This window comes from Petaurus breviceps, unplaced genomic scaffold (genome assembly GCF_028583685.1).
Source record: "Petaurus breviceps papuanus isolate PSGF00001 unplaced genomic scaffold, PetGlider_PUasm1.0 229, whole genome shotgun sequence".
NCBI classification, from domain to species: Eukaryota; Metazoa; Chordata; class Mammalia; order Diprotodontia; family Petauridae; genus Petaurus; species Petaurus breviceps.
Genome location: NW_027185903.1, coordinates 11614897 through 11639286, shown reverse-complemented (window position 1 = coordinate 11639286; position 24390 = coordinate 11614897). Strand labels below are relative to the sequence as shown.

Below are 24390 nucleotides of genomic sequence, written 5' to 3'. Positions count from 1 at the left end.
CATTTTTGGAGAGAAAAGGATGAAGAAATGGTAATTTGATGTTCTTCATGGTTGATGTGCACATTAGCAGAACCTGCTTGTGAATGGGCATTGTCTCACTCGAGTACAGATGAATTAGAATATTTTTTAAAGTAATTAATGTTCATATTCCTTGTTAACTTAAGATAATGCTTGAAAACATATCTTTTCAGGTTTTTATTAGATCGACAAAATGGAAAGTTTTAGGAGTTTAAGCTCTCATGATACTATTTTTGATTCTAGTATTTGTTAATTATTTCACCTTACATGATTTATGAGGTTTAGGGTCACATTTTCCTAACCTTTTAGTTTCTTATCACTAACAGATAGCAGTTTATTCAATTAAAGTACTGAAAGATGTTTTTAGTACCTCACTTATAAGGTATGTCTGAGAGATTTTGGGTTCCTGCTCTTGCTTAGAAATGACTATGTTTACAAAAGGAATAATGATAAAGGAACATGTTCACAGAATTTGCCTTATGTATGGAAAGCCATTTATGCACACCAACTTGTGTCAAACATGGGCATATTCATGTTGCTTTCCATTGATATAAGTTATACAAGCCCTTCAGCATTGTGGAGAGTTTATATCTGACTGAATGTTCTTTTTTATTGTGATTGTCAAAATAATTTCACTTAGGTACAACAACTTCTCAAACAATACCAATAACAGGCTCAGAATTTAATTACAATAAAGCAATTCACAAAACACTTTAGGCAACAGAACATGCTTAATATTTCTTTGAAAAAGGCTCCTTCAAATTTCTGTACAGGATTAATGTGTGATACAATAAGCTGTTATAAGGAGACCCCAAAAGAACATCATTCTACACTCCTTATACAGGTACACTTTCATAACTGATCTGTGGCAGACCAAATGGTCCAATCCTTCCACATCTGGCAAATAGGAACTTTCTTAAATGATGACTCATTTTCCGCTCAAAACTTAATGGATGCTGTAGATGTGCCCCCCTTCGACTAGGCAAAAATATGTACATTTTATTTTGATGGAAAAAAAAAAGACCTGAAATTTTGATTTTTTTTTTAACATTACACAATTCACTTTGGGATTTACTGATTTTAAGACATACAGATTCATATAGCACACTACTAAAATCAATGTGCTAGTGGAGATTTAAAAGAAAAATATTCACCAGCATATCTGGCTTTCCTAAAAGAATGATTTCCTTTGAAGGATGAACATTTCTTTCTCTTTTAATATGTATAGTATATATTTTGGAAAGAAGTTTTAGCACTTAAAATTTGAAAATTATAGCTCAATCACTACTTTATTTTCTTTACCCTTCTGCTAAAAGCTCTCATTAAAATTTCAGATCTACTGGTTCCATCATCCACAATCAACAAATCATAGCTTGGCCTGAACATGCCTCATGAAAAATAAATCATATACCTGTAGCATCTATAACATCAGCAGGTAATATTGGGAGGAAAGAGTATGCCATTATTCCATCATACTTTGTATTAATAATAAAACCTTCTCATGGAGAAGAAAATACATTAAATACTTTCAATCATGATATATACAGCAATAAAAATTCACATTTTCATGCTTTAGTGAGACACTGAAATTGTCTACAAAACAGTCTTTGTAGTTTATCTGAACGGAGGCCTCTTAGTATCTGATCCATCGCTTGGTGCCAGATAAGAAGTTCCCGATGCCAAAGGAACGACAAACCATCTTAAGAGGCAAAGAGTAGACTCTTCCAGACATCAAGTCCTGGGAACAGTCCAATGTCATAGACACATGTCACAGTTATGGCACTGAGTATGTCTGGAGTCCAGGGGTCATACCTGATCTACAATCAGGAGACACTGCTCTGGAGGGGGTGGAAAGACAAAAATAGCCTTCAGAGCCTGACCAAATCCCCCCTTATGTGTTGAGTATACTGGACCTTGTTTATGAGGTCCTGGAAACAGCATGGTTATTTGTCCTATACCCTCTATATACACTTTTCTGAGAAGTTTAATGTTTCATCAGGGAAAGTGACTTGCAGAGAGCCGCTCTTATCTGCAGGGCCTGTTGCCCTACAGTGCCCACCAACTTCATCCACTAATACCACACTCTCTGAGTCCTGCCCCTGGGAGGAGTCTGAAGTCTCTGAGCTTCGCATAGTCCTCAGTGAGGTGGTTTCTGATGGGGGCAGCCTGGGCCCAGCTCCTGGCAACAAATTACGGCTCCCAACGCCAGCTTCGCTGAGCTCTGGCATATAAAGGAGAGTCTGGGAGGTGCTGCTGACCTCTTTCAGGTCCCGGGAAATGAATGACCTCGATTGGCTAGACATGGCAGACGTCCTGGGGCTTGTGCAGTTGAAGTTGCCTCCTGGTTGCTCCCTGCGACCTCCTCCGATGCGGCAAAAGAGACATTTGATTTTCTCTATTGCTTTACTGAGCACAGTCTTTCGGAGAAGGATATAGATCCAAGGGTCCAGAATGGGGTTCACTGAAGCAATTCGGATAGCCTGCAGGTCGGGGTTCTTGCTGATATCGACCTCAGTTTTGGGTTGGTACAACTGGTTAACAAAGAAACGTACCTAAAACAGGGAGAAACACCCAAAGCTTAAATTCGGTCCAGGAAAAAGCACTTTGAGGAAAAAAAAAGCTTTGCTAAGTCATGGAACATTTTAGCAAGAGAGAAGCAAAAGGTTCCAGCCAAAATTTCAGGAACTCAGTTTGCAAAATGAGAAATTAGAATGGACACCAAATTATGCCAGTGTTAGCTAAGATTTTAAAATCCTGTCTTTTCTAGATCATTGTTTGCTAAATTGTTTGAGATACCTTTTATCTTTCACTTCTATCATATTACTATATGTGGAGGAGCTCTATTCACACGCCACATTATTACCTACGGATACTGAGATGTGAGTTCTTTCCTACCACTGATCTCCCTTCTCACTGTTGTATGATTTAAATGAAACTTATTTCACACAAGTCTTCACAGGCAAGCCTAGAGTTGCCCATTTTTATATAGTTTAGAAAAGGCTGTTGTAATTTTCAGTCCTGGAATGTCAAGGAAACTATTTAATCCTTCCAAATGCAGCTTTACTGGAACTAATCAGCTAGGCAGCTGCTTACTGAATGATGAGGACAGCTAATATGGATTTAAAAAAAAATCTTCTCACATAGAAGCTATCTGGGTGATCTGGGACCCAATATGAGAAGAGGAATTCTGTATTTCTTTTTTCTAAAGGTGACTGGACTTATTGGGAACACACAATCTGATTACAAATATTTTAAAGACACCCTTAAATAGTGATAATTTTTTATTAGGTATGTAGTTTTTACTTTGGACCCTTTTGGCAAAAGAAAAGAGAAAAAAAGAAAAAGAAGAAAAGGCAAAAACAAAGAACTCTTGATTTCACATCTTTTAAATGCAGCTTATTCAAAAGCCACAGTGTGTCAAATACTCGGAGCCTATTTATTCATATGAAAGGAATGATTTTAACAAATTTGTTTTACTCTTTCCCCAGGTTAAAACAGGTTATAAGTATCAAAACATAAGCTAGATGAAGAGCTATTAGAGGAAAGTACACTGAAAACAGAAGGAATTAACAGTGGATGATGGAGAAAAGAAAAAAGCTACAAAGATAACCTGTAAGACTCAAAAATCCACAGCAGTACATTTTGCTATTTAACATAAGGGCAAATACACTATTATCTTCAGTAGTCAATGAATCTGTTATTGTTTATTTTATGTCCAGGATTGCACAATAATATGACTTTTCATATTCATATTTCATATTCACCCTGAATCATGAGGCAAACATTAAATGATGTTTGATATCCTCTGCTTGGGAGGACAGGGAAGTGGACAAATACATTTTTAAAATGTTTGTACAAAGTTATTATGATAAAAAATTTTTGACAAAATTAAATCTAAAAAAATCACTGACTGCCCAATTATGTCAGTGAAAATTTTTTTGTTTTTAAATAGTAATTCAGGTAGAAATTAGCCCCAAACTACAGCACACTGGTTTTGTCACCAAGGGCAAATCATGGAACCTCTCAGAGACTATTTCCTTATGCATAAAATGAGGATAATGAAACTTTAATGCCCTCTCTCACAGGGCTATGGTGAGGAAAGTGTTAACTATTTAAGTGCTTTATAAGTGTTGGTTGTTATCATTATTACTAAAATCGAAATGGACATAGTGATTAATGCAGAATTAATCTTTGGAAGAGAGATGAACATGTATTTTACATATAATTTCCGCCACTTTGGCATAATAACCTTAATCTATTCTCTAGGTAACAATTTAGAAAACACTCGGGACTATGTCTGTAGCCTGGTCATTGTTTTTCTAGGTCTGCTATAGATATTAAAGAGACAAAGAAGCAAAAGATAGGCCAGTCTTGGAGAGAAGAGGACCTGGATTCAGGTCTTACCTCTAAAATATTTTACTTACCCTCTTCATTATCTCTAAGCAATCACTAGGACTAGAAATACAAATGAGCTTCCAGTCTTCATCAATAGAGGGAATTCCCCAACTCTGCTCTCCTCCCATTTCCCTCCACTGATGAAAAACAGGCATCTATCTGTCTGTTTGCATATTTAAGGACAGATATTACCATGGCTTTCCTACACTGGAGCTCTTGACAAAAAACAAAAAGATCACTTCCAATTTATATACTTCTAGACATTTTCTTTATTTACTTATATACTTATTACCTAGAAGTAATGTAAATTGTTGTTGTTCAGTCATTTTTCAGTCATTTCCAACTTTTTGTGACCCAAGTTGGGTTTTTTTTTTGGCAGAGATACTGGAGTGATTTGCCATTTTCCTCTCCAGCTCATTTTACAGATGCAGAAATTGAGGCAAATAAGGTTAAGTGACTTGCCCAGGGTCATAAAGCTAGTACCTGAGGCTGGATTTGAAGGAAAGTGAGTCTTCCTGACTCTAGACCCTGAAGTCTATCCATTGCACCACCTAGGTGTTCAAGTAATGTAAATACTGTGTCTGAGTTATTTTGTAAAAAAAAGTAAATGTGTATTTAATTAAAAAAAAGCTTTATCATTGTGTGGCACATACTGTGTGTGATAAATTTGTAGGGAAGGATTTTAACAGGATTGGAGAATTATGACCACTAGGTGGCAGGGCTACTCCAATTATCTCCTTACAGAAAGCTAACTTATTTTTCAATTTCTAAGTCACCTACTAAGGATTATCAGGTCAAAAATATTTGTCTTGGTGTAATGTAAACTCTGTATCTAGCAAAGAGTGTTGCCTTTGAAATGGCCAGGTGCTGCCTGCCTCTTATCTTTCCACCTCATAAGACTAGTGAAAGAAGGCAAACTCTTGGAAAATTTATGGTAGAGATAAAAAGGTGTGTCAAAAAACATAGCTCTTTGAAATCCATTGCATTATCTTAGAGAACTGGGAATGTTACTGAATGTTTAGCAAGTCAGTGGTTAGTACTAACTCACAGAACACAAGCCTCCTTTCACCACTGACTTGGATGACTACAGGTAAGGAGAGTAACATCTCTGTGTTTTTGTTTACCCAGTAGTCAAACTATAGTGCTAATGTCTAAAGTGAATTCTTGCCTGCATGGTGCTAGAAGACCATGGATGGATGACAGTCATATTAAGAAGAACACATTTCTATTTTAATCTTTTGTGGTAAGAATGGTTAAACCAGTCAAAGTTGAGGCGGATGTACCATTGTTAAATCTTTTTTAAGTAGTAGCTAATGGAACTCTTTCAAAGCTGATGTTGAAATTCCACACTAACTTACTTTCCATGGAGATTTTACTTCAAGATATAGCATCTTATAGTGTTTTAGATAAATACATTATCATGGCTACTTGGTCTTCTTTTCCTGGTAGAAAGCCTACATCAGAATGAATACATCTGGAGGAGCAATCCAATTTCTGTGGGAAAATTGAGAGCATTTTTTTTCTGAAATTCCTGTTCAACGGGCCCTAAATGTTACACAGAATAAACATGTTCAGGCAGTTTTCATTGTGGGGAAGGTGCACTACTGATAAAACAAAGTCTGAGTCAGGAAAGAAAAATCTTGAAATGATTTAGGTTAAAAAATAGAAGGCAAACAAGTGATTACCATCCAACTTTAAGAAATTAATCTGGCTTAAAGTAACTGCAGATTTATATATATGGTTTATTCTTGGCAATGGCTATGTCGTAGCTTTCCAGCTTCTGGAATCTGTAGAAGCTTTGGTACTGTCTTCCCTGTCCCTGAACTTTTATCTCTGGGGTAGTGTTGGGGTGAGGAGTGGATGGTCACAAAGCACTCCTACTATGACTATGCTTCCAGAGGTGCTCTTATAAAAACCTGAGGTTCAGTGAAACACAATTTGAAAGTCACAGGGCAAAAATATAGACTTAGTCCATAATTACTGGGCAGCTAGGTGGCACAGAGGATGGAGTGCTGGGCCTTCAGTCAGGAAGACTCATCTTCTTCCTGAGTAATCTGACCTCAGACTCAGACTTACTAGCTGTGTGACCCTGGGCAAGTCATCTAACCCTGTTCGCCTCAGTTTCCTCATATGTAAAATGAGCTGGAAAAGGAAATGACAAACCATTCCAGAATCTCTGCCAAGAAAACCTCAAATGGGGTCATAGAGAGTCAGATACAACTGAAAAAACATTTGAGTGACATTAACAGTCCATAATTGGCATCATTTCAACAGGAAGCAAGGAATGTTGCACTCAGAAAGGATGCTGACATTCTAATTAAAATGATTTAATAACCTAGCAAAGAAATTATGATTTCAAATGACTGAAAGTGGCCTGTTACTGAGGTTTCATGGCACTTGTTTTACTTGAAGAGCATAAAATAATTTGTGTGTGCTCAGCTAGCCAGCTACCTTGCGAAAAGGCTAAAATTGGCACAACTGTTACTGAAGTCTCTGAAAAAGATTCTTTTTTGTAAAAAATATTTCTAAATAAAACCCTCCTTACCTCAACACTGAAAGAATGCAGGTCATCACATTGTGGTCAGTATGTCTTAGGAAGCATTTGTTCACCAAAGAATTGACAGAAATGTCACAGTTAGATACATGTGATGGTACAAAAAAAACCACAGGATTAGGACTGCGTTCAATATTCTAGTCTGACTTTGTTGCAAACTGCTAGCACACTGCGTAGCCTTTCTAAGCTCACATTTCTTGGTCCGTAAGATGAAGTTAATAATCCCTGCAGTGAGTTTTGTAAGAAGAGGTGTAAAATGGGGCGGCCGCAGTGAACAGAGCACCGGCCCTGGAGTCAGGAGAACCTGAGTTCAAATCCGGCCTCACACACTTAACACAAAAATTAGCCGTGTGACCTTGGGCATGTCACTTAACCCCAATTGCCCTTAAAAAAAAGCAAAACAAAAAAAAAAGAAGAGGTGTAAAATGAGGGTATGAGTGATTCAGAGGGGGTTGGAACATATCCAAGACCTGAATATGTGGGGAATAGGTATAGATATATAAGCCTTTGATGATGAAATGACAAATAATGGAAATAATACTCCTGCTAAAGATAAAAGGATAGTGGATGGGAAAGCCTTTTGGAAAACTAATATGCAATACAAGTGTATGGTATCATCTGAAAAAAAAAATCTGCCTCTAAGAGTTGAAAACTACTGGAAAGTTATCAAGTCATTAGCGAGCATACTACTGCGGTAAAGGAATTACTATGACCGCTGGACTTTTCCAATAAGGAAGAAAAGTGAAGAAGTGAAGGAGAAGGTTAATGATGCTAAGTTTGGTTTCTAATAGATGAATGAATCTGCTTATCCTCTTTAAAGCAAAGCCTGTCTGTCTAATGCTTCAGGTTATCTAGTGATGGGTAAAACTCAGCTGTGGAAAAGAAAATTGGAGAAAGGGGAGGATTGTAGCCATGGTGTTCCAATATGGCAATTTATGTGTATTCATCTTAGTCATGGAACATAGAAATGTATAAATACACCAGGAGGCTTACTGTCAGTCTTAAAATGTGCTGTGTTTAAAGTTAAGGAGATAATAAACTTGAAAAATAACAAAACATTTCAGGTTCTGCTCTAACGGCATCAAAGCTTGTTCTTGTGTTATTCGTTTACCCAAACCTGCACTGTCTAACTTAGTCTGAAATGCCCCCAGGGCATTTTTATTGCTCTCTTTACAGTAAGCCTACTATCAACAAAGAAGTATTCTTTTACCTGGTTTTCATCTGCCTTTATAAACCTCTCCTAATCACATGCTAGCGAAAACTTTACAAAACAAGAAGACATGGCCAGTCATTTTCTAGATTATGGACATATTAAGCCAGAGCTGCTATTTCTGTCTAATTTGCCAATGTCCTTTAAATAGTGAGATGGGTTTTTCTTAAATTTGGAGTAATGGGAAAAAAAAGACCACCTCACATTTAGCTAATTGTGCAGAGATGAAAAAAATATTTTCCAGATCCTACAGCAAATTGGCTCATATTCTGAAGCATAATAATTATCTTTGCTTGGAGAGCTGCAAGCATGAGCAGCCAGAAATTGATCTAGCTATTTATTGCATTTAAGCAGCCTTTGGTGTCAGTCTTCTCTGAAGCCTTCTAGAGTGTGAATTCTGGTTGTTTATCCCATATGTAGATATAATTTCTTCATACCTTCCTGGGTTTTGAAACTGGCTATAAATGGAGGAATGGATGAAATGATCATGTGTATCATCTCCACTTTCTGTTTTGTCTTTATAACTTTTTTTCAGAGGATTCTATAGATTCAGTCCATCATATTATTTTACTTGAATCCCTTTAAGAGTGTGCAAACTGCTAAATTTTTTCTATTGTCTTCTTAGAGTATCAGAAAAGGTAGAGGTTTGTTTGTTTGTTTGTTTTTTTTGCTTACAGCTTAATTCAACAAAGAAGTTTCAGTTTGTTATTCAGGTAAAAATTCCTTCAAAGACTTAACTAAACCCTGGGATAACTTCTAGCCATTCTCCTGAACAGGAGCTGTTCTTCACTGATAGTTTAGCAAAAGAGATTACAGCTGGTAAACTTTCATTATTACTCTTTTTCTAGTAGTCAACAACTTTTCAAAACTAGGTAAAATGTGGCTTTTATTTCATTTATTTATTGTTATTCTAGTTAATCTTGTCACAGTTTTTTGGAAATCCAAGTAAGCTTTTTGTTGCCTATCCCCATTATCTGCTTGACTTAAACGATCTGAAGGATTTGTTCCTCAGACAGACACCACTGATCCCACAGGTCCAGTTTACCAGTTTCTTGAAACTGAAGTTTAAGCTTAATGCTTATGCACTTTTGGATTATTCTTTGGCTCTTCTTCGTAAGCTTGTTAAGTAGTGCAGTCTTATACTGTAATAATTTTAGAGTGCTCAAAATGGCTAATTTTGATGAACTTTTTTCATTATCACTTATGTCTCTCATTTTAAAAATCATGAATGTAAATGAAACTTATTAGTTTCCTTATTGCCTTTTTAAAGTTAAGAAAAGGTTAAGCCATGGATTTCTTACAAAGGTGCTTATCCTATTTGAACATCTTTCATTGACAGACTGAAATTCCTTATTTTCTCTTTAAAAATCTTAAACAGGATGGAGAGTGCTCAAAGTACACGAGTAGATTGCTATCTTTGAGTTTTTTTCCTTGCTATTTCAAATAAGCATAAGAACTGTATAAAAAATGAGCTTGACTCTCAAATTCATAGCAAACAGGAATTTGTCCATTAAAATGATTAAGTCTTTTAGATCTTTCCAGATCTTAGAAGAAGGCATTTCCCCAAAGGAAACGACTACTCTTTGTACATGTGTCCTTTTAGAACAACCACAAAACATTTTTGAATTACATGTTGTTTAGTTTTATAGTTCTTCTACAGAGTAAGTGTTCTGTAAATAATAACCATTTACATTGTCATTTACCATACTATAAAGCCAAGAGAAAAGACCAAAGAATTCCAGCTCTAGCAGCAGGGAGCTTGCTACCCTCAAAATCTCACTTCATTTCATGCTACTGATAAGGACAGTAAAATATATTTATATAGAAAAAGCGTCTTAACTGAAGATTATATGAGTTCTAAACCCTTTTGGCCATATTTTGTACTTCTGTTTATACACTGTGGTAAGATGCTACTATAAGCTGGCTCCCATCCACTCTTAAGTCATTTCCATTTCCATTCACCTTTATCAGAAACACTGTTTTAACAATCAAGATCCCTAAGTGGCAAATAATAATAGCTTTGTTATATTAATTATCATATATCCCAACCAGTGCAAGAAAGAACTGACTTGTCCAGTGATTAAACTGATAGTGAATTTCCACTGAGCACAACACTAATGAAACTAAAACAGAATTAATTTTTAAAAAGTATCATCAGTTTTAAGATTTAGCATTAGCTTTCCTGACAATCTACATCTGCAAGAGGCTATGTGGTACAGAAATTAGAGAGATGGCCTCCAAGTCAAGTTCTAGGTTCAAATCCTGCTTCTGACACAGGTGACAAAACCTCCCAAGTCTCTCCAAGACGATGCTCTCAGACTGCAAGACCCAGAGAATCTGTAGAGGGAGCTCCTTCACCTGGGAGAGTTCTCTATATGTGAAACCACAGGTTTCTATTTAATCTACACCTATTTAGGTGAGTATGGCAAAAATAAAATTAAATAAAATAAAAAATAAAACATAGGGCAAAACCAAACCAAACCCGTTCTCTTAAAAATAAAGCATGCCAAAATCCAATGATATTCATATACAGATGTCAGAATCATACTTGTTCTGTGAAGGAAGATATATGTGAATTATTACAAATGTATGTGAATGATCAGCTTTGCATTAGTGCTGAAAGATGTGCTTCCTGAAATTTTAAGGGCATTTTCTCTGTAAGAAAAATGAGGTGCAGTTGGAACAGCACCAGTTGGCAGTTGAGACCCAGGTTTGAGTGTTGACTCTCTGTGTTTAATATAGGTGTCTGCGTCTCTGTTTCTTTCTCTGTTGAACTATAGCTGATCTAGGAATCAGGTCCCTTTCAAGCTCAAAACTACTGTTCTTTATGATTTTAATTCAAAAATCCTTTAAAAATCCCATCTTTGTAGACTACGAAACTCAGGTTCTATCCTAACAGTGTGGGAAAAGAAAGGGATAAGAGAGGTGTCTAAGGAAGAGAGCATTCTACTTTATTCTCCCCACATCTGGCAACAGTAGAGAGTAGGGTATTTCTCAGATGGCAAGAAGACAGCAAAAGGTATGTGGCCTATATGAGGAAGGAAAAATAATACTCTGAAAGAAAGAAAGAAAAGCCCCCTCAAATCCTTGTGGGCAAAGCTCACCATGAAGAAGAGTGAAATGCGGGTGCAACTGATTCAAGGAGAACCGGAACATATCTAAGACCTTGGGAGAGGCTGAGATGACAACAACAAAGGAAATGAGATGCCCGCTAAAGGAAAGGGGCAAGTGAAGGGAAGAGCAAGCAGCAAGCAGCCTGGTGATAGGGAAAGAGTCCTAGCCTGAGAGTCGGGGGGCCTGGGTTCTAGTGCGCTTCACTACAAGCACACTTCAGGTTAGTCAGTTTCCGCCTGGGAAGCGGCTTCCCGATCTGCAGTGAGCGGGTTCGTCTAGCTGGGCCCTTCTAGACAATTCCCTGAGGCCTCCAAGTCGGCAGAAGTCTGTCTCACTCACCACCAGAGGGATGGAGCAGATGAGCACCACCAAAGAAGTCGCTATGAGGAGGATGACCATCTGGATCTCTGCGCCGGCAATGCGGCGGAAGCTCCTCCGCCTGCGGAACTCGCTGAGACGCGGGACAGCCGAGCAGGAGGCGAGGCCGGAGGAGGCCGCGGAGACCGCGGCGGCGGCGGCGTGGTGGTGGCTGTCGGTGCCCAGCGACGTGCGGCGCACAAACTGGCGGTGCATGCGGATGAGCGCCACGCAGACCAGGATGTTACAGAGCACCGTCACGAGGATCAGGAAGGAGCTGAAGCCGGCATACATGTAGGAGAAGGCGGCGTGAGTGGTCACGTTGGTGCGCCAGTCCACAAAGCACCAGGTTTTGGGGTATTGGAGCGTGGAGCTCCCGAGTCCCATGCTGGGCAGCGCGCAGAAGAGCACATTGGACATATACACGGCGAAGAGCGTGAGTCCGGCCAGCTTCTTGTCCACGTAGTGGCTATAAAAGTAGGCGTGGTTGATGGCCAGGTAGCGCTCGATGCTCATGGCACAGATGATGCTGAGGCCAGAGAGGCCAAAGAAGAGGAGGATGAAGGTGCTGTACTCGCACAGCCCATCGCCCCCGGGCCACTCTCCCTTCACGTAGGTGGCGATGGTGACCGGGCTGACCAGCGACGTGCCTAGCAGGTCGGTGATCGCCAGCCCGCACACCAACGTGTAGAAGGTCGTTTCCTTTTGTTCTTTTCGAGACTTGCACAACACCACGACAGCGACCAGGTTGCCCACTACGCCGAAGATGAACATCACCGCTGGGATGGTCACTGGAGGGAGAGGACTGGGCTGGTCAAAGGACGCCGGGGCGGCGGAGGCATTGGCATCGGAGGACATGGCGATGGCTAGAGGGGACGGAGCCCTAGAGTGAGACTCTGTAACCAAGAGAGATAGAGAGTGTGGGAGGCAGGGAGAAGAAGCGAGCATTTAGGGAGCACTGAATTTTATTTTCTCTGGGGCTCAGCTTTCACACATCATATATATAACAAGCGTAAGCATATTATAATTCATGAGGATGATAATCAAGTTTCCTCTAGATAGAAATCTACAGGCTTAACCAATATTACAGCAGGAAAGATAAGAGCCTTTTGGTTCGTTTTAAAAAGCATCCTCTTCTTTTTTCTCCCTCACATCTTCTCCCACCCCCTTCCTCCCTTTCACCTCTCCATGCCAGTAGGAAAATTTGGACCCAGGACAAAAGCTGTCTTATGGCCTAGAACTACGACGCTCATTATAAAACAACAACGGCAACAAACAAAACCAAGTTAACTGAGGGCGCTCTTTGGAAAAATAAAGTCGAACCCGCCAAACTTGCTCTGTGCCCTTGTCCTCCTTTCCGGCTCCCAGCCTAGGGCAGCAGCACCTCACCTCTGGTCAAGGCTGCTCTCCTCCCTTCTTCCCTCCTCCATCCCCCCAACCCCCAGCTCTCACCTGCGGTGGCGGCGGTGTAACGAGAGGTTCCTCCGCACCCTTAGTTCCTTTTGGAACCCCTTTACCTGCCTCCACAGTCTTTCGCTCCACTCAGCGTGGAGCTTTGCCAACCTTTTCTTTCCTAGGTAGGGTTCGAGTCTCCTCTGCCCGCCTGCTTTCGAGACTAAAGGTCAGCTCAGCCTACCTTTGTTTTAAGAGAATCAAGAAAGACTGGAGGAGAGCAGATGTGTAGGATGTAGGTGAATTATCTTTGTCTGGGGTTTGGATTTCTAAACCCCAAATTAGGGGCTGCGCCGCCTTAACTCCGTGAGACAGTAAAGGTCCCTGAGCTCTGGGGCGCACGCAGGTAGGCGCTGGAACGCAAAGATCCTGTTCCACAGGTGGACACAGGTGGTCCCGGGTCTCCCAGCGGTCCGGCCAAGGATGGCTATCGAGGCCGGCGGCTGGGGCTGCAAGAACTTCCTGCGTCCTGGGGATCGCTTGCGATCCTCTTTTGCTGGGGCTCGGACCTAAAGCAGCTCATCTTCCTCTGCTCAGTCAGGGCATGTACTGCAAGTCCAGCTCGCTCAGACTGCATAAAGTTTTCTCCTCCTCCAAGTTTCCCTTACGGGGGCGGAGACCGACTACGCATCTCCCATTTAGCTAAGAGTGGGGAGGGGGGGGCGGGAGGAGGAGGGGCCAGTTCCCCCACCTCGGCTGCCAGATGCGAGGCTCCCCTGCTGTTGGGTAAAAAGAAGTTGGGGGCGGGTAGCTAGGGCTTCTGTGGGTGGGGTTTTGCGCTGGGCAGGAGCCTGATTTGGTCTCCCGCCTGCCTCCTCTCGCCTGTTATCAGCAGGGAGTCCTCGTACCCACAGGGTGGCAGCTTCCTGTACCTTGGCCTCCAGTTGGAAGGAAGGTAGCTCGCACAGTCAGCAGCAGAGTTACCATTCACTTGTGGCCGCCGTCGTGGCCCGAGGATACCCCTCCGGAGAGAAGCCGGGAAAGCTCCTTTCTCTCTTCCACTCTGAGCGCGTTCTTCGACTGTTTCCTCCCTTCCTTTTCCCGTAGCGGGGCGCGAGGAGGGGGCGGGGGTGGGGTGGGGGAGTGGATGGAGAAGCATCTCTGGACCTTCCTATATATTCAGTAGGCTATCTCTCAAATCTTCTTTCTAGGGAATGGGAAAGGAAGGCAACCTTTATGTTTGTCCTCCCGTAGCCTCAGGGAGTGCAAATTAGGAAAGCACAGGAAGGTGTGCCCGGGAGGCGATGGGTACCAGGCTGGTGATGGGAGGGTGCATTGTTATCCTTATGCCATAAAAGGAGCTGAAGGTGCCCAGAAGGAGCGGCGGCCCTGAACGCAGCAAGAGGAAGAAGGACTCAGTAGACCGGCAACCAGAACCAACCTGACCTCGAGGATTCGAAACTGTCCACTGGCTTGTTTTCCCCGAAGTGCAGTAGTGTCTAACTGCGAGGCTGGCTTCTCTTGTTCAGAGCCTGGGATTTCCCCACCCAGAACTGACACCGAATGACAATATGTTGGCTGAATTAACCCTAAGAGTAGTGATCTTCGTACCACCTATTTCTTAGAAAGATTGGTTAGTTGCGGGTATGGGAAGGGATAACTTGATTTAGATAGAGCCCACCTCTGCTTGCTTATGAGGCTAAATTTTCAAAACTCTCAGCTCCCCTCTACTTACTCTACCCTTCGAGTTGCAGTTTCTTTTTAGTTCATTTGGCTTCTCGAGGAAGGCACAGAAAAACCACTCTTTTATTGTGTGACTCTTTCCCCAGCCTAATGTCTCAAAATCAGAACTGTAATTTTTGGGTCCTAGTCACCAAAAATAAGATGAGATGGGGGAGGAGAACTTTTTCCCACTTAAACCTCGGTAAATCACCCTTTCCATAAAGCCCTATCTTAATTTCTGTACTTTGTGACTACTTCTGGTTCTCTAATGTATTTACAACTAGCTAGAAGAGAAACTCCAGAGGATACTTCTAAAGGCACGAAATGGTCAAGAAAGAAATTAAACATGGTGATTGTAAGATCATAGGTCTAAAATGGGAAGAGACTTCAGAGGTGGCCTCGTCTAATCACCTCATTTTCTAGATTAGGAAACTGGCACAGAGGGATTAAGTGACTGGACCAAGATCACACAGGGAGTAATTAATGGGCTGGAATTTGAACCTAGGTCATTTGACTCAGAGGGAGCCTCTTTCTCTCTAGTAACTAATGAGTCTTGGGCGGCTGTAGTCTTTTGAATTGAATTTATCTGTTTAGTCTGATTTTTCACAAAAGGTAGGCACCAATAAACATTTTACAGATATAAATGTGGCATAATGATTATTTAATGCTACATAAATGTTAGCACTCTATATTGGAAAGTGCCTATTTGTTCAACTATATACTTATTTAAATTAATGTCACTGGCTCGATTTCTCATGGCCCCAAGACAACTGCATCTGTACTTGTGTGTGAATTTGACCAATCTTTTAAAAGTCAGCAATAAGTAAGAAACTCCCCACTCTACGTCCTGTTAATCAAGTTACATCACTATTACTAATCATATTTTCCTTGTGCTCATGGCCATGGTCAGTAAAACCTTATGGTGGGAAATACTATGTTCACTATTTTGTGGACTATATATGAATAAAATTTCTTGGTCTCATAATTTTCATCCCAGAAGATAGGTAGAGAAAATGATACACTACATTGATACTGAAACTCAGTGTTCATTTTAGATACTGGATAATAGATTAGAATAAAAGAAACTGAGTTAAAAGCAATTAAAATAGTGAATTCCAGGCTGCTTAGAAAATCACAGAAGTAGCTGGAGAAAACACTTTATATAATACATCCTATGCCAAATGTCTTTTAAAGAGACAATGATTTTGAAAGAAAGTGAACTAAATTAAAGATCCATAGAGCAAGTGTGTAATGAAATTACTGCCCACAATCATAAAGTAGAAGTTTAGATTGATAAAAACAACCATTTTGCTAATTTAAGCTTCAATCACAATTGGACAGTTCAGTTTAGTTAGATGGTGCAAAGGACAGGTGGCAGCTGTCCTTTGCACAAGGATAGTGAGTTGGACCTGGAGTCAGGAAGACCTAAGTACAAATTTAGACCTCAGACACTTGCTATAGTTGTGTGGCCCTGGGCAAATCATGGCCTCTCTTGAGCCTTAGTTTCCTCATTTGTAAAATAGCTCCTACCTCCCTGGGTTGTTTTGAAGATGAATGAGATAATTTTTGTAAAGCATATTAATGTTAGCTATTGTAATTCAAGAAAATTGTTCCAGGAGGTGGTTTTGTTTTTCTTTTCTGCATTCAGAAAGCAAGGGCAGTGGAGTTTTCTTTGGCTATCAGAGTGATTTGTGATTATTGCACAGAAAAAAAAAATAGGTACTAGCCAAGGCAATTGTGTGTGTATGCAAAATATATACTTGAATTGGGGAATGATTATTTGGATGATAGTTTCAAATCTCAATAACTTGAAATATCTAGTTAATTTTATATGTGCATGTGACATTTTTTCTTCCTTGAAGTCTCAATTATTACTTACATTTTTCTTTCTCTTTGCCAAGTGTTGATGAAGCTGCGGATTTTTAGTGTTCCAGCAAAGTATGGAGCCCTGCCTGAAGTCAATATTCCATTATCACGAGGAAAATAACTGTAGGGGGACATAAGTAGGAGTGCTCTTAATTAGCAGCAGCATCATACTTCCTTGGCAGTGCCAGTTAGGGAAACTTAAGTATTATGCCAAAGAACCAGTCTATTTGATGTCTCAGTTAGTTGATCCTTTTATTACTCTAGGGTAAACAGAGAAAGGGAAGAATAGCTCTATTTTTTTTTTTTTTGCTTGCAAGCAAAGGCTACCTGTCTATAGATGTGCTTGGTTCCAACATCCTGGTTCCATCCTCTCTGGGGGCCAAAGGAGAAAAAGCAAGGAAGAAAGGGATTTCTTTTTTCTCAAAAAGGAAGGAATCTGGAAAGAGCCACGGCAAGGAAGAAAAGAGGGGCGAGGAAGGAGGAGAAAAGAAACATGCTAAGGAATGAGATAAGAGAACCCTGAGAAAAGGTTTAGTGAAATCAATTGAACTAGGTCTGGATCCACTAGTTAACCTAAGGCTGATAACTTCCAGAATATTCCTGCTAAGAGAGTGCTAATCATTTTTGTGTTAAAGTCTACCCAAATTATGTCTCTTCTCACTTTTATATTATAGGCCATATCTACAAGCATAACAGTAGGGAAAAGACTTCTGGGGGTAGACAGCATAGTGCCCTTGGATACATGCTTCCCTTACACTTGACCAGTTTGATCAGCGAGTTAGATATAGCATGATAGTAAGGAAAACTAGTGGAAACAGAAGCAAGAGAATATTTGCAGTTATGGTCCTGACGTTCTCTCTCTCTCTCTCTCTCTCTCTCTCTCTCTCTCTCTCTCTCTCTCTCTCTCTCTCTCTCTCTCTCTCTCTCTCTCTCCTTACCTCCCTTGGTATGTGTTGAATGTGCTACTCTGAATTGTTTTAATTTTACAGACCTTTTTTTTTGCTGCAGAGTCTAGGGGAAAATATAACACATATTAGAACAGTTATTTTGGATTTATATTTCTTTGAAAATAATTGATGATTCCCTATTGCTTCCAGGATGAAATACAAAATTCTTGTCTTGGCGTTTACCTTCAGTAATCTAGCTTTTACCAACCTTCCCAGTCTTACTTCATATTAATCCCCTTTACATATTGTTTCAGTCAAATGGTCCTACTAGCTGTTGCTCACATGTGACATTCAATCTCGTTTCTTTGTGTTTTTGTCTAAATATTTCCCTCTCTCTAGAACAAACTCCCACTATACTTCACCAAGTAGAAGCCCTAGTTCCTTCAAAACACAGCTCACTTGTCACTTTGCCCTCATCTTTCTATTCCTATATCATCTTAGTAATGAGTCAGAAATTACCTTGTTCTAACTTTGTGTGTTCTTTGTATATACTTATTTGTGAATGTGTTATAAGCCTACTTAGGAGAGTTCCTTGAGGCCACACAGTTTCATTTTGGGTTTTGTGTTTCTAACTCCTAGGACATCTCCTTGCCCGTGGTAGGCTCTTTATGTTTGTTGAATTAAATTTGAATAATGGTTACCATGGAGTCTTATGTAGTCTTATCCCAGATAGTGGTGTTCATCCAAGAATGATTGATTTTTATTAAGGAAATGGGCAATGCATAGGAGTCACTTATTTGGTTTGGTATCTTTGGGAAGAAGGACTTTCAGAAGGAGCTGTCCTACAGGCTGGGAATCCCTTGGTCTGAACATCTGTTCTGTAGCAGTGAGGACTTTCCAATAATCTTTCGGTTTGGGTTCCCCTTTTGTTCTAGAACAGCTCTCCTTGAAGCTACATTTTTTCTACTAATATTTTATTTTTTCCAATTACATGTAAAAACAATTTTTAACATTAATTTTTAATAAGATTTTGAGTCCCAAACTTTCTCCCTTCCTTCTCCACCCTCCCTAATAAAGATGCTAAGCTTATATATGTGCAACCACGTAAAACATATTTCCATATTAGTCATGTTCTCACAGCTACTTCTGAAGACAAGTCTTTCCCTTTTCAAGAGTAATGATGATGACCTTGCATTTGTTTAGTGTTTTGTTTCAAAGTAATTTCTTTTTCCATTGTCTCGTTGATGTACATATGGTAGGTAGATAGACTAGGAAAGACATTTACTCCATTTACAGAAGAGGAAACTGAGGCATAGGGTTAATAAAATTGTGGGACTTTAGAATTGAAAGAGAACTTAGAGACAATGGAGTCCAAGCATTCTTAAGTTTTTTTTTGTTTTGGTTCAGGGACCCATTTGACATTCTGGTGAAGCTTTCTTACAATAATGGTTTTAAGTGCATAAAATTAAATACATAGGATTACATCCCCCCATTATATTGAAATAATCATTAAAATATTTTTAAAACCAAGTTCATAGACCCCCAAGTTAAAAATCTTGGATTAATCTAATTTTCATTCACAAGTGAGGAAACTGAGGCTTAGAGATTTTAAGGAATGTGTTCAAGTTCCCATACATAGCAAGTGGCATAATTGGGATTTAAACCCAGTTCTTTTGATTCTAAATTCAATATGCTTTCATCTTGCCTAGCCTAAACAACTAATTAATAATGGAGGCCCTCCTCATTCAGGTCTTTTCCTATCAAAGCACAGTAACTCCCTAAATTGAGTATGATGAGAATCACACAAATAACTTTAATGGTATTTATTTTTTATGGGTCAAACTTAAAAGATCTAAAAAGCAAAAACAAAAAACTGACAACTTATTCGAGGGTTGAGATAATTGTTCAGACAAGGCAAGCAAAACCAGGAAAGGAGAGCCCTTTGGTGAAAGAGAAGAGACTTTCCCCTATCCCCAACTGACTTCTTATTGATTAAATTTACCATATAATAATTTAATTTTGCCTGTGTTGTTATGTAGTAGTCTTAACCTTAAGTCAGTCACTTTTCTTCTCTGGATCTCACTTTCCCCATCTATAAATGAAGGCCTCCTAGGTCCTTTTTAACTCTAAAACTATGATCTTGCATTATCAGGAGCTTTATATGTGCTTTAGCTGAAGCTCTTGGGACAATAGTGGTGTGAGCAGTGACCTAAGGAATAAAAAGCAGTGGGGTTTCATATGACCTCCTATGCATCTCTCCCAGCATGTAAAGAAACAGTAAATACACAGAAGTCTTATAACCCCTCAGGATGTTACAAAAACCATCAGCTCAAAGACCAAAGTAGTTTCATTTCATAAACTTTATAAAGTTTAAAATGACAGCATAGGGATTGTTTTGTATGTGGTTGGTGGTTTCCATGTTTCTCTCTGCTGTTTAGTGCTTATATATATTTCTGTCTTATTAATGTTTTTAAAAGATAAGGGACTTTACAGACCTGCCTATAATTTTATAACTCAACTAAACAAAATGTCAAAGTTTTTTTTTTTCTTCCTAATGGCAAAAAGGTAAATTTCAAAAGAAAATCAGAAGGAAAATGTTAACTAAATTCTTTCCAAACAAATTAGTGGATTTTAAAGTGTTAATTTGGAAATTATGGTTTGGCATGAAACTTCATGGTTCTAGGAATTTTGTCATAATGGCAAATAAGATAGTGAGTCATATAGCCACAGGGAGATTTTCTTTGGAGGTCTGTAGGTAAACTATATAATTATAAGAAGGTATTGCAAGATTTCTAAGAAAAGGTGAAAATCTGCTTAGTTCTGTGCTTTTTAGTGTATCACTATCATATTGGAAAAATCACAGAAATTTATAGGGAGGTACACATAAATCAGCAAAAGAAACAAAGGAAAAACTAGTCACAGGAGTTGTATCTTAGTCCCAAACAGATACTTTGAAACCTATCAGTCTTAGTTCATTCTGTACTGGCAATCCCCCCTCGTCAGTTTATCCTTTCCTGATGATGTATTGATATTGACAGAATGGGAGGGACAAAATGTCACTGATTTGGGGTAGTTTCCTTTCTTTAGGGATAAGTGCTTTTGTTTTGGAGGGGGGAAGGCAGGGCAATTGGGGTTAAGTGATTTGCGCAAGGTCACACAGCTAGTAAGTGTTAAGTGTCTGAGGTCAGATTTGAACTCAGGTCCTCCTGACTCCAGGGCTGGCACTCTCTATTCACTGTGCTACCTTGTGGCCACTAAGTGCTTATTTTTTTTTTTAGCTGTGTAAAGGCATCTCATATTTTGTTGTAGAAGAACAAAGATGGCAGCCAAGCCATAGAGATGGCCTATCTTTCCACTTATATCAAGGGCTGGTGGTCAACGACTAAAGTAGCGGGATGAAATAGTATATTGGAGGTAAAAGTTATTAGGTAGCTAGGTGGTTCAGTAGTCACAGTGCTGGGCCTGGAGTTAGGAAGAAGACCTGAATTCAAATCCAGCCTCAGGCACTTACTAGTTGGGTAATTCTGGACAAGTTACTTAACTTCATTGAAATACTGCATCCCAGGGTTGTTTTGAGGATAAAATGGGATGATTTGGTAAAGTGCTTTATAGCTGTATAAATTCTAGCTTTTATTATTGAGCAATAGTGTGCCAGTTGCTCAGGGATTATATGGGCAGTTAATTCAGTTTCAATTGTAAATGGGAGAGAGGTTTAAGAATGAAAATGAGAAACATAGGGGCGACCAGGTGGCTCAGCAAGTAAAAGCACTGGCCCCAGTGTCGGGATGACCTGGGATCGAATCTGGGCTCGGATACTTAGCACCACACCCAGAAATAACTGGCCATGTAACCTTGAGCAAGTTACTTAACCCCAATTGCTTAAAAAAAAAAGAAAAAAGAAAATGAGAAACATGTTATTATTTAAAATTTACTTGTGTATGTACAGATGGTATTTCTGCAGTAGAATATGGTCCACCTGGGGCAGGGACTTTTATTTTTCTCTCTATATCTCCACTACCTAGAACTCTGCCTTTTTATGTAGTAGCCAAACTTCATATATGTTCACCAGGTTAGAATGTGTTTGAAAAGTTGTCTTATCCTTTGCAGACAGATGAGGAAGAGAAGGTGGGTGTAATTCTGCTATAGCAACTATAACCTCCTCCTTCCCACCCCCCTAGGCTGCCCCAACTAATATTTTGCTAATGGCATCCTCAATATATTACAACCAATCCCTACCAGTGACTGATATCCAGAGTTAAAAAAAGTCTGCAACCTCTGAGTGGTGGGAGGTAGAGCACAGGCTCCTCAGGAGCTTTTAACCTCAGACAAGTTAGAAAGCAGTTGAATTACTGCCAAGATGGTCATCTAAACTGGAGGCCGATCCTACTCCCACACATTTGCTTTAATAAAACTCTGAGGTTCTCACCAGGCTGAGTAATGATCAAGACAATAAATGAGAATATAAGAATGAACAACTACAGCAAATTTCACCCTGAACTGCAAAAAGTTTGCCTGGGGCTGGCAAGGCCAGCAACAGTGCATAGCATCCCAGATCAACCAGAGACTCCATGGGATACCAGCAGCCTGTAAAAACTTTTTGTCCTGAGGGACTGAGTGGAGGACTCCCCTGAGAAAGCCCCAAGGTTGGTGGAAAGCCCCAGGTTGGACACTGTGGAAGTGTTCAATGGGAACATCCCAGGCTCAAGGGTTTTGAGGTCCTGAGATACCAAGTGGAGCTCTGAAACTCAAAAATCCAGAGAAGTTCCATTCAGGGAGTGAGGTCAGTGCAAGAACCCAGGGGGAATCAGGGCAAGAATGAGCACATTGCTCTGGGAGGTTTGATTCCCTTTCTTTTTCCCCCATTCCAAGGTAGGAACAGTGGTCTCTCCAAACACCAAATCCCTGCAGAAAATACCCAGCACAAGATCTCCATCTCTCTTCACAGAACAACTTTCTTCACTCCTATAAGCATTAATCGATAACATCCCCTTCTACCACCAAAACAAAGCTTCCTTTTTCCTCATTGCACTTCCAATCCCTACAGCCTTCCCCTTTAGGAAGCATTCATTAATGAATCGCCTACTGTGTGTTAAGCAATGTGCTAGGTTCTAGGGATACAAACCCATAGAATGAAGCAATCCCTACTCTCAACATTCCATCTTATATAAATTTCTATATAAACATATGTAGAATATGGAGTTATGTGCCCATAATGTTGCTTCTCTCCATTTTCTCATTAAAGAATCTATTCATGGCATTGATGACTATGCTTAATATGCTGAAGAGAAATGGGGGCATATGGCATTAGAGACAAGATCCTGAGGGAAAAATGGCATTAGGTAATCCTGTTAAAGTAGAGAAAAATGGCAAGATTTTAGTAGGAGATCTCTGACCTAAGGGAACCAGCAGGGTGAAGAATGTGGTCACCCCTGGAATGAGAGTTCAAAGAATGTACAGGGAGATGCAACCACCATAGTCACTCATTTGAAATAAAAGCAAGAATTTAGCTGCAGGCTTGGTCCCTATAGTGGAATATATCATCTTTTTCCTCCTGCTTAATGGATATTGATCACAAACTAAAGCTTTAAATTTATATGGTTAGATTGCACTGCAGTTTAAGGAGACTTGAAGATCTAAAAGTCTTTTAGAGGTTAATTCCTTCAAAAGAAACCATCAAATGAGCTGTTTTGGTTTATGGGAAGGGAATTCTACCATCATTTTTTAAAACTCCTGAAGGGTTTAATCGCCAAAAGTACTAGGATTTGTTTCATCTTAAATCAATAAATAGCTTTGCTATAATGCTTTTTTGGGGACACTAACTTAGTCCATCTGAGTTTAAATTTTCCCATAAGTTATTGTTTGATTACATAAAAAGAGCTATAAAATTTTGCTTAAGCAGATTTGTAGAGAGATTTTTTCCGAGTCATTTAAACATTGGGAAATCGAGCCCTATTAAAACTGATCTAAGAAGGTGAAGAATCTCAGATTGATCCTTTGTCCCGGGCACTATTTACATAGAGGGAAAAAAAAACCCAAAACACCATTAACTGTAAAGTCACATAGTAAACAATTCCTGATGATCTTAGTAGAAGGGAAAGCAACTTGCATATTAAAGAATTGTCAGAGAATCATGAATTGAATTGGAAGGGATAGTAGAGGTTATCAGTTATCCCTTATTTATAGATGGGAAATCTGCTCAGAGAGGCTCAAGGTCACATAGGTAGTAAGGGGGCAAAGTCAGAATTTCTTAGCAATTTGCATTAATATCCCATTTACTATTCCCTCTGCTTAGTGATTTTAAAATATGTACATTGCATTTTTGGCTAATATTTCATTGATGATCTTCTTTTTAAAATATCAGTCATTTTTAAAAGACTTTTCCCAGTAATAAATTTTCCTGAATGTGAATTAATTAGAATTAATTAATGATTATACTGGCTTAGTTAATATTTTAATAGCAACAAATTCTTATATAAGTATAACCTGTGACCCAGAACCAAAGCTATGGATTTACATATTAGGTTCAATTTTAGGAACTTCTCCCTAGTAATTCTCTGGCTTGTGTTAGCACCCTGGCTTTTATCTGAAATGAGAGAATTTAATTTGTTTTATCTTTCTTCAGTTTGTCTAGTTTGTCCTGCCTCCCAATGGAGACCTTGAGTCAGCTGTTTCAGGGGTGTTAGTAGGACTAGGATGCCAATGGGAACTCCCAAATCCTTCAACCCTTTGAGGCTTACAAGGTTCTCGTCTTATCTAGGGATTGTGGTGGAGAGGTCAAGGTGTTCTCTCTCGAAGCATTTCCTCCTCAGGAGCTTGGCTGGCATAACTCTCTCATCTCTATCACCAGATACTTAATTCCTCAATTCCAAACTATC

The 24390-nt window shown here is 39.5% G+C and overlaps 1 protein-coding gene across 5 annotated transcripts in view; it reads right to left on the bottom strand.

Annotated features, from left to right (window-relative positions):
- PTGER4 (prostaglandin E receptor 4) overlaps window positions 1-13734 on the bottom strand; it is a 64248-nt gene extending 50514 nt beyond the window's left edge. For 3 of the 5 annotated variants that reach the window (XM_069096222.1, XM_069096223.1, XM_069096224.1), the window contains exons 1-3: window positions 13101-13734; window positions 11631-12544; window positions 2277-2570 (exon numbers count right to left, since the gene is read on the bottom strand). In XM_069096222.1, coding sequence (XP_068952323.1) covers window positions 2277-2570; window positions 11631-12506 — 1170 coding nt within the window. In that variant the 5' untranslated portion in view covers window positions 12507-12544; window positions 13101-13734. Of the gene's footprint in view, window positions 1-182; window positions 2571-11630; window positions 12545-13100 lie in introns of those variants that run through there. The other 2 variants (XM_069096220.1, XM_069096219.1) reach the window with 2 other exon arrangements.
- Window positions 13735-24390: the final 10656 nt, after the last annotated feature.